The sequence below is a fragment of the Populus euphratica genome, unplaced genomic scaffold, assembly GCF_000495115.2.
Source record: "Populus euphratica unplaced genomic scaffold, PopEup_1.0 scaffold14.1, whole genome shotgun sequence".
Lineage (NCBI taxonomy): Eukaryota > Viridiplantae > Streptophyta > Magnoliopsida > Malpighiales > Salicaceae > Populus > Populus euphratica.
Window position 1 is genome coordinate 1,562,599 of NW_011499876.1, and position 9,998 is coordinate 1,572,596.

General features: G+C 35.1%; 2 protein-coding genes across 4 annotated transcripts; one reads left to right on the forward strand and one right to left on the reverse strand.

Moving 5' to 3' along the window:
* Positions 1-289: 289 nt before the first annotated feature.
* On the forward strand, positions 290-3,086 carry LOC105128477 (GroES-like zinc-binding alcohol dehydrogenase family protein). 2 transcript variants are annotated; one of them, XM_011030172.1, is made up of 5 exons: positions 290-569; positions 1,064-1,205; positions 1,532-1,758; positions 1,885-2,142; positions 2,548-3,086. In XM_011030172.1, the coding sequence occupies exons 1-5, from the start codon at positions 528-530 to the stop codon at positions 2,851-2,853; spliced, it is 975 nt and encodes a 324-aa protein (XP_011028474.1). In that variant the 5' UTR covers positions 290-527; the 3' UTR covers positions 2,854-3,086. The 2 variants fall into 2 exon arrangements, with proteins under 2 accessions (XP_011028474.1, XP_011028475.1); XM_011030173.1 differs by lacking the exon at positions 290-569 and adding an exon at positions 634-703.
* A 3,163-nt stretch (positions 3,087-6,249) lies between these two features.
* Positions 6,250-9,662, reverse strand: LOC105128478 (protein notum homolog). Of its 2 annotated transcripts, XM_011030174.1 has the most exons (13): positions 9,296-9,662; positions 9,041-9,164; positions 8,849-8,931; positions 8,560-8,689; positions 8,389-8,468; positions 8,192-8,278; positions 7,971-8,095; positions 7,810-7,870; positions 7,592-7,645; positions 7,429-7,506; positions 7,027-7,132; positions 6,715-6,863; positions 6,250-6,604 (listed from the first exon to the last, which is right to left on the reverse strand). In XM_011030174.1, the coding sequence occupies exons 2-13, from the start codon at positions 9,159-9,161 to the stop codon at positions 6,494-6,496; spliced, it is 1,185 nt and encodes a 394-aa protein (XP_011028476.1). In that variant the 5' UTR covers positions 9,162-9,164; positions 9,296-9,662; the 3' UTR covers positions 6,250-6,493. The 2 variants fall into 2 exon arrangements, with proteins under 2 accessions (XP_011028476.1, XP_011028477.1); XM_011030175.1 differs by lacking the exon at positions 9,296-9,662 and having other exon boundaries at positions 9,041-9,254.
* Between the last annotated feature and the right edge of the window lie 336 nt (positions 9,663-9,998).

A 9,998-nucleotide genomic window follows, 5' to 3' on the forward strand; every position in this document is an offset into this window, starting at 1 on the left:
AAAAAAACTGATATATCAATAAAAATAATTGAATAAAATAAATCGAGTATCACTATCCAAACTAATTTCATGATCCAGTTCAAAGCTCAAGTAATGAGTTAAGCAATTTAAATAAAAATAAATAAAATAAAATAAAATAAAAATAAAACTTAATGAATCAAATAACAAATTAGTTAAATTGACCGGATCACATCTAAAGCCGTAAAGTCAAGTTTAATAATCGTACTCATGTTATAGAACATAGGGTTAATGGAGAGGAATGATAACTACTGGCAAGTGGAATAATCAAATAGGCTTAGCTCAGCCTTAGACCAGTGACTTGTTGCTTCCACAGTTTGGACATCATCCAAAGTTACCCAACTTTAAGTAGTCGTCGTCGTCGTCGTCATCACCTTCGACGTCTGAGCAGCAAAAACAAAATCAATCACTTCTTTCATTTGGCTTCATTTTCAACAACAAAAAGCCATATAACTCCAGTTGTCCAGGTAACAGTCACTGCAAGAGCAGCTGCAACAAAGACAACCGAAATGGTAAAAGCTATCAGGGTTCATGAGCTTGGTGGACCTGAGGTCTCTTTCTCGATCTCTTGTACTATTGTTTGTATTTTATACAGGTAATCTTATAGGGTGCTAATGTTTTATTATGGTGATGGGTTGATAAAGTTTTGTTCTATTGATCTAATTATGGTGACCCTGATGATAAGGTTCGATAAGCATTATTTTATCTGTTTTGGAATCAATGAAATGATTCATCTTTTTAAGTTGGTGATGGGTTTTGTAGACATCATGATTTGGGAAAAACAGAAGCCCCCTGAGTTTGTTCTGTTCAAATTGCTATGCTTTCCTTTTAAGTGTGCCCATGTGTGAGATTGGACTTGAAATCATTGAAAGTTCAGTTCTTTATAGTTTCTGTTAAAAATCTTCGTGGGAGTAATGTATAAGATTGTGTTTTGGAGTTGCATATCTAGAATCATCTTTATTGACTACCATTTCGTGCCTAATTTCTTATTCTTTAATTACCCATTTTTTGCTTATTGAATGTTCATGACGGCAATGATATATAGGTCCTGAAGTGGGAAGATGTGGAGATAAGAGAGCCAGGTCAGGGTGAGATACGTGTGAAGAACAAGGCCATTGGGCTTAATTTCATTGATGTCTACTTCCGCAAAGGAGTTTACAAGGCTTCCACAATGCCCTTCACCCCAGGTTTGACTTTAACTCTCTCGAATCACCGTGTGACGGCTGTAATTATTCAACAACAGTGGGCATATTTCTAGTAGATTGGCTAATATGTGAAGAAAAAAACTTTTTTAATTTTGAGGGAGAGCACAAACGGGGAATGTCTTAAAATTAGAATCTTGGTATATGGTTTGTTTAGGATATTTTCTCCATCAGTTTTTGCTAGAGTTTTTGACAGTATGAAGGTATACATGCATCTTCATCTATTTTCCTTCATACCAGCCAATGATGGGCTATAAGCCTATAACAAGTCCTATCTCCTGAATGTATTTGAGAATTTTTCTCTATTGAAGGTATGGAGGCTGTTGGAGAAGTGATAGCTCTGGGCCCTGGTGTTACAGATAGGAAAGTTGGAGAAGTTGTAGGTTATGCTGGTGGTCCTATGGGTTCATATACTGAAGAGCAGATCCTTCCTGCAAACAAGGTCGTGCCTGTCCCGCCTTCTATTAGTCCTTCAATAGCAGCATCTGTGATGCTTAAAGGCATGACTGCTCAGTTCTTACTCCATCGTTGCTTCAAGGTGGTTGTATATCTGGCTGCTTTCTAACTTAAGCAAGCCTTCGAACTTGTCCTATCATGTATATCAGGTTGTAAAATATTTTGGGTTCAAAAACCCAAAATAACCGAGTTAGATTTTTTCTTCCAGGTTGAACCAGGGCACACTATCCTTGTTCAGGCTGCAGCTGGTGGAGTTGGTTCTCTGTTGTGTCAGTGGGCAAATGCTCTTGGTGCCACTGTCATAGGTACTGTCTCAACCAAGGAGAAGGCAGCACAAGCCAAGGACGATGGATGCCACCATGTTATAATTTATAAAGAGGAAGATTTTGTTGCCCGTGTCAATGAGATAACATCAGGAAATGGTGTCAATGTTGTCTACGATTCCGTGGGGAAAGATACCTTTCAGGTAATGCTTATTCTATTCTTCCATTTATGCTGTCTATGAAGGCAATGCCTTTATTTCCCAAATTGATACTTTCAGCTGTAGGTTGATTCTACATCCTCTATGTGCTTTACATAAGCAGGTTTGGCTTGTCATGAACCCATAGAGAGACATTTTTTTCCCTTACAGATTGCACCTGATCCTAAACTAAAAACTGTCTAAAAACTGCACCTGACCTCAACTCTGATCTATCACAGCTCTGACCTGGAAAAACCTGATTTTTTTTATTCAGTTCTATTCAGAACAACTATAGAACACGCATAAGTTACGTAGTTGGGCTGCTAGGTTTAAGCTTATATAAGGCCAAGCGCACACTCCTACTCTTGACTTTTGTTGGTTGAGTCCTTATTGGTAGGCTGTCATATGCAGGGCTCATTGGCATGCTTAAAGACTCGTGGCTACATGGTTAGTTTTGGACAGTCATCTGGGACGCCAGATCCATTCCCACTGTCAGTGCTTGCCCCAAAATCACTGTTCTTGACAAGGCCTTCCCTCATGCAATACACCGCAACCCGGGATGAGCTGCTAGAAACTGCAGGGGAGGTATTTGCCAACATTGCATCTGGCGTGTTGCGGGTTCGTGTTAATCACACGTACCCTCTATCTCAGGCAGCACAGGCACATGCAGATCTGGAGAGTCGAAAAACATCTGGATCAGTTGTATTGTTACCATAAGAATCTGAGCACAAGCTATTCCCAACCACTGCAGGGGAAGGACTGGCTCCACTTTCTGTGGTTTCAACTCTATCAAATTAATCTTGTTGGGGATGTGCATTCATGCAATCTATTGTCCTTTTCTAGCAGATTGTGCTTCACTGTAAAGCTATCAGCTTTTTTTTTCCTCGAGGAACAAGCTGCTGTCTTTAAAATAAATCCATGATGGACAAACAACTTTTATTCCGTCTTGATCGCTTCCACTCTGTTCAAGCTCTAGTTAGATAAACGCAAAATCTCCAACGTTTTTTAATAACAAAATTGTGTTAGGCTACAGCCTAACAAGATCAGTCTCGGAAAGAAATAAAGTAGAATTGTTACTTCATTCATGCCTTCCTCATTCATTATTTTAGTTTATATACAAGTTTCTGAATTATTGCTTATAGTTAATAACTACCAACATATTTAACCAATAACTTTAACAAACTTTCACAGCCTGACCTACTGATATTTCACGTGCTAAGCTTTTGTTATACCTCCATTGCAACCTCAATGCTAAAAACCTTACAAGGCCTATAAAGCCTTAAATTAAGCTTCATGTTCTTCCTCAAAGCTAAACTTATATGTTTGTACGGCTGCAACTTCAAATAAACCAAATCACCAACTTAAAGATTCTTTTTGTCTTGCCCTTGTCTGCCATTTGTTTCATTATGTTCCTAAGAGCATTCTAACTGCGACTTGAGCCATTAATTCATACTCTCTCTTCGTTGGATAGCTTTTTCCAAAGCTGATACTAAAGTTGTTGCAAAAGAATCAACTCCAATATTAGAAGGGTAGCCATATAATGCCTGAAAGGGTGTTGTTTCAATAATTGAATGGTAACTTGAGTTATACCACCCTAAATAATTATGCCATTTACTAGGGCAATGCATGGACATACATCTTAGGTAGGTTTCTAGACAGTGCTTCTCTTTTTACTTGACCATCATGATGGAAAAATGTGCCTATCAACAATCTCACCTCAGAAGTTTAAACATTTCTTTCTAAAATAAACTTGTAAAAACCTTATCTCTATCTATCATAATAGAAGAAGGTAATTAATGGAATTTATAGACATTTTCTAAGAGTAAATAAGCAATTTCTTAAACGGTAAATAGATATGTAATAACTAAGAAATGTGCATATTTTGAGAATCGACCCACAATAACCAATATGGCATTCTTCCCTCCATAAAATCCGTTGTTATATTTTTTCAAATACCCTTTGGTGCAGACAATGGTTGTCATAGTAAGAAGACGCCCTGCACTGCTAATTATTAACGTTAGCTCTCCTATGATGCGAAAATTTGAAGAGAAGTAAAGAAGGGGAAAAAAGGAACGAAGAAGAGTTAGGAAAAAGAAGCTGGGGGCTAAAGAAGATAAGGGAAAGAGAGGAGGATGAGAAGTTGCAACTCTGTAATTTTTATTAATTCATCAAAAACTGATCATAACATAAGAAAAACTATATATAAATAATAAAACTCTAAACACAACCAATAATTAATCTTATAGCAAATCAAATAAAATGTCCAATAAAATATCACAAATTAACCCTAATAATAAACCCAAATAAAATCCAACAATATAGAGGTGGACTATCTTTTATCATCTTTAATTATACATGTTTATGAAGCATGTCGAGTCTTATCATGTCTGAACTAAGTATAGTTGTTAACAAATAGTCTAAATCAGATCATTTTATTTATAAAATAGGATTCGTTAACCTTATTATTTTTGGTAAAAATAATATGTATCTAGAATAGTTTTAGATGGTGTTTGATTATGCAATTGCAGTTGCGTTTTATTGAAAATGCAGTTGGTAGCCGTTTGGTAATGAAAAAAAAAATATTGTGTATGGGTCTCACATATTTTTTATGTTTGGAACGCAGATAATGAAAAGCAACCAATTTATGTTTTTCACACACGCTGATTGCACTGTTCATTGGTGAAAAGTGCAATTCATGGCACTGTTTGCACTGTTCGCATAAACAATTCTTTTGCACTATTCATGTTTTTTTTTCTTTACTGTTTCTCAAGGACATTCAGAGTACATTTTTTTTCATTAATGTTTCAATTACATTGTTTGCATGAACAGTGCAATTCTCTTGTAATTTTCATTTTTTTTTTGTGTTAAATTTTTTAATATTTTTTTTCAAAAACACTAGTTTAAAGTGAATTAAATTCACTCATATTGTAACATGAATAATATTTTTTTTTTGAAAAATTAGTATAGACTATGCAATTACAGTTGCGTTTTATTGAAAATGTAGTTGGCAGCCGTTTGGTAATGAAAAAAAAAATTGTTTATGGGTCTCACATATTTTTTACGTTTGGAATGCAGATAATGAAAAGTAACGAATTTATGTTTTTCACATACGCTGATTGCACTGTTTACTGAACAGTGTAATTGAATTGCACTATTCATTAGTAAAAAGTGCAATTCATGGCACTGTTTGCACTGTTCGCATAAACCGTACAATTCTCTTACACTGTTCACGGTTTTTTTTTTCTTTACTGTTTCTCAAGGACATTCAGAGTACATTTTTTTTCATTAATGTTTCAATTACACTGTTTGCATGAACAATGCAATTCTCTTGCAATTTTCATGTTTTTTTTTTTTATGTGTTAAATTTTTTAATAGTTTTTTTCAAAAACACTAGTTTAAAGTGAATTAAATTCACTCATATTGTAATGTGAACAATATTTTTTTCTTGAAAAACTAGTATAGAGTGAATTAAATTCACTTGCACTGTAATATCAATTTTATACTTGATAATATTTTATTTACGCTAAAAAAATTTATGAAAACTATAGTTCTTATCGGATGAATTTTGTACGTAATGGAATTATAAATAGTTTAATAGAATAATAAAAATATTTTTTATAAAATATTTTTTATTTCATGATGTAATAGGAGTAATTCATTCTACAATATTTAAATTTAAAACCATCAATATTAATATATATTTTTTTAAATTATTTTATAACTTCAATTTCAAAAGTATTATTAACCAAACACGTTAAACTATTTTTTCTCCAACCTTAATTTCAACCGCAGTTTTAACCAAACACTTATTTTTTCAAACTACCCTCAACTAAAAGTATTTTTTATAAAATAATTTTTTTTAAACCACAACCACAATAACTACTACAATACCAAATACACAATATATTTCTTTGATGGGAACGATAAAGGTAATGAGATAGGATTTTTGAAAAGATTATTAAGAGTAAGTTGTTTTTTTTAGATATAATTAGATCTTTATCTTAAAAGTAAAGCTAATATTGTTAAATAGTTAAATAGGTTAAACTTATTCAAAAATAAAATAGTAAAATTTGCAAAGATGAAGCTCACTGTCCAGCTATCGACCGCTAATCGTAGATTCCAAGGTCTTATATAATTTCATTTGAAACAAATTACACGTATAATAATGATTATCGAACAAGTACTACATAAACAATGACAGAACACAGATATGTTCTGTGCAATGATCTTTATTTTGAAGGCTTGGTAACAACATCACAAGCAATACTCTTACTCTAGCTGGTTGTAGCTTATAACCATGACTCATGGGATTGGTAATATTTCTTATTATCAATAAATCTGCATTAGTTGACTGCTCTTACGATTCAGAATCAACACTGACACAAGTAGGGTTGCAAGGGTAAGGGCAATCGATTTTTTCCATGGCACTTCGGTCGTAGAACCAATCTCCAACAGCCTTTCCCATTTTCTGCATTAAAAAGAGCCGATACAAGGATTAGTAGGAATGCAGAAGCAATCAATGTAAGGTTATAAATGGTGGAAAAAAGGTTAATAAAAGGAAGATATGCCAGTTATTACCGTATCGCCCACTTCGGGAGATTTATCATTTAACCAGGTAGATACCGACCCAGATTGGCAGTGAGCATAGCAAGAATCTATCCACAATCCTCTTGTTGAAGAACTGCCAAGTCCAGTATTCACTGCTTTTAAGAATTGTGCCCTGTAATCTGAAAATGAAATCCAAAATAAAACTTCTGTTGGCGCAAAGGAAAACCAAGCTGATAGACTTCACTTAATTTCCCATCAAGAACCAAGAAATGCTCTCGAAAGACGAAACTCTGAAATTTGGTTATTGATTAATAAGGGGACATAAGCTTTGGAAATGATCACCTTGCACGGTCTGGAGTTGACTAGCTGAGCATTTTTTCAAATCAAGCTTGCAGTCCTTCCATTCTTTTTTGGAATCAACAGCTGTTGGTGCAAGAATGTTTTTTATCTGAACGAATACGAAAGGATGGAAGATCAGATAACACACGAAGAGATATGTGTTCCATAAAATTGCTCAGTTGTGTGATCTTTTGGGAATCATTGTGTGGGTTGTGGTGTGCACAATGATTCAGATTAACCGAGTAACAAGTTAGCATACATGAAGCCACAATCCTTGCCATTTCCGCCGTCTTTCAAGAAACATATAACAACAAGAGGAAGATATATAGTTGAACGATAAGAAAATGTTTGCAAAAAAAGAGATATTGAACAAAAATCTTTACTGAGAAGCAGAAATTTGCTAACCTGCCAGGAATCGTAAGCTGAGTTTATGATGAAAAGTGGTGTTCGCATGGTCTGCGCCACATATTGTGGGAAGAAACACTGCAATAACAAGAAAGGAATTGTGAGACTGGAGAAGAAATGATGAAGAGTGGTACCAGGTCAATATTAGAATAGCCTTCATTACCAACTCCGGATTCATTTTTGAAGTGCATGATGCAGGCAAATTCTTTGCTGATCCCTGCAGAAAACATAGAGAAACAGAATGAAAAGGTAACTCTAGTAAATCAAATTCACAAGTCAACAACAAGAGAAGGGAAAGAATTCAATTACATGCACATTACAGCAAGGTCAGAAACTCAGAATAAGATAGAAACAATCATCATAGGTAGAATAGAGAGTTACATGAGTTTTAACGACTTGACCGAAGAAGGATTCAATTCGAGACCCTCCAGAAATGTCCGTCCTGTCAAGAAAATTATATTAAAAAAAAAAACTGATGTACAAGATTCTCGCAGTTAAACAAAGGGAGATTGGATCTGTTCTTGGTATATGAGCTTAATTACCCGTGAATAAAATAACCAGCATCAGAAACACATTTTACTCTAGCAGTTGCAGGCAGGAGGGATTGGAATTTATCACAATGCAAAATAGCAGCCAATCCACCAGCAGAACATCCGGAAAGAATAGCCTGTCATTGACAAGACCCGACAGGTTATCCCAAGAGAATAAAGGGATGAGACGCGAGTAAATATGGCTCAGTAGTAGTAATTGAAAGGAGTCGTACATTTCGAGCATTTTGCATTCCTTTCGCCAATAGTTCATCAATTACAGCCTGCCATACCCTCTCTCCCCTGAAGTAAAGCTTGGTTTCCTGGTCCAGAAAATCAAATGCTACTTCAGTTCATATACAATAATTTAGAATTTTCATCTGTAGAAGAAATCTTTGAAGTTTCATGGCAACTAAGTCAACTAGCTTATTACCGGATCCACAGCTTCAACATCACCAGTAAATGATGAACCATCACAGTATCTGACTTTGATTCTATTCCAGTTATAGAAGTCTACACATTCAAACAGAACCCAATTACTTAATTAAGCTGCTATACAGATTGATAACAAGATCTAAACCAGTAAGTGTTGAATCCTAGCTACCAGGATTAGCTGCTTGCTTGCTGCCCAGTATGCCAGAGAACCCCATTGTCTTCTCCATTTTCGATGAAGAACCCCTGAAAGTGTCCCTACGAGAAACACAGGACTCAACACTCTCACACCATCCTCCTCCCTGTTGATCCCCATTTCACAAGAAGAAAAGTTGTAACCAAGTAGATCAAACTCATACAACTATCATTATTAACATCCCATTTATCATATTTAATCAAATTCATCAGGCTACTCCATAGTATAGCTAGCAAGAAAGAAGATAAGGCCAATAAGAACTAACCTCCATGTGAACCAACCAGTTATCAATCCCAGAACCAGATCCTTTGTCAAAGTGGTAACCTGGCGGACTCCCATCTAAGCAAACTGCACAGTAAATCACAGTGACAACAGATTAGGGGAAAAAAAAAAAAAGATTAAAAACACGTACTGTATATTCATTAGCATAAAACAAATAAGCTTATGAGCTGCTCACCAGCTCCTCTTGAAACAGCAGTCTCGACAATAGTAATGGGAATGCTAGCTCCTTCTGCCTTGAACAATATCAGTATGCAAACAACAAGACACGGCCATTGGCCTAATCTTGAACCAGCCATACACTGCTTGGTGTCAGAAATTAACAAAGTGATTTAGAAGAAAGAATTAACACACAAAAAGGAAAAATAGGGATGCTTAAAGAAAAGAATATAAACTTGGGACATTATATATAGGGGAGAAAAGTATGTCGTACATGTGCAGGAACAAGAGAGCTTGCGTCAGGAAAAGAATGCTATAGATTCTCAGAACTTTCCTTTGAAGCAAGAAACTCAAAATGCCACTCGTAAGAGATAATGCAGGGAATAAAAAAATTAAACACTTCATATATAACCTGTTCAGACAAATATTAATTTTAAGATTATATATGTAAGAGGAGAATCGGCAGTTTCTTTGTGAGTTGAAAAGAACTTTGATTGTAGGGAACTAAAAATAAATTATTTTTTTCTAAAAAGAAAAAATAAACGATTATCTGTATCTAGTTTGTTAACCAAATGCTGATTAAAGTCAAACAGAGGTTGAATCTAGGGGCCAAGAATTTTGTCTGCAAATAACTTGTTTTCAAGTTTTTTACGTTCATTGACTTGACAAAAATATATAAAAGTCTTTTTTGGTGAAAGATTTCCAAATGGAAGTGAAACAAGGGGTGGCCGAATGGAGATTGTTGTCTCTTTCCATGATCAGTACGTGCACGCAAATGGCTATATGATCAAATTGATGTCGTTTTCTGCTGTCTATGTCGTTTAGTTTTGAGATTTCATTACAATTTACAGGTTGGTAGCCCGTCTCTTTTTTCTTTCGAATCATTACAAACTTTACTGTCATTGCTAGCAGCTGGTCAGATCTTTTATCATCATTGTTCATCCATATCATTAGTTAATTGCCGGTGGTCTTCAAAG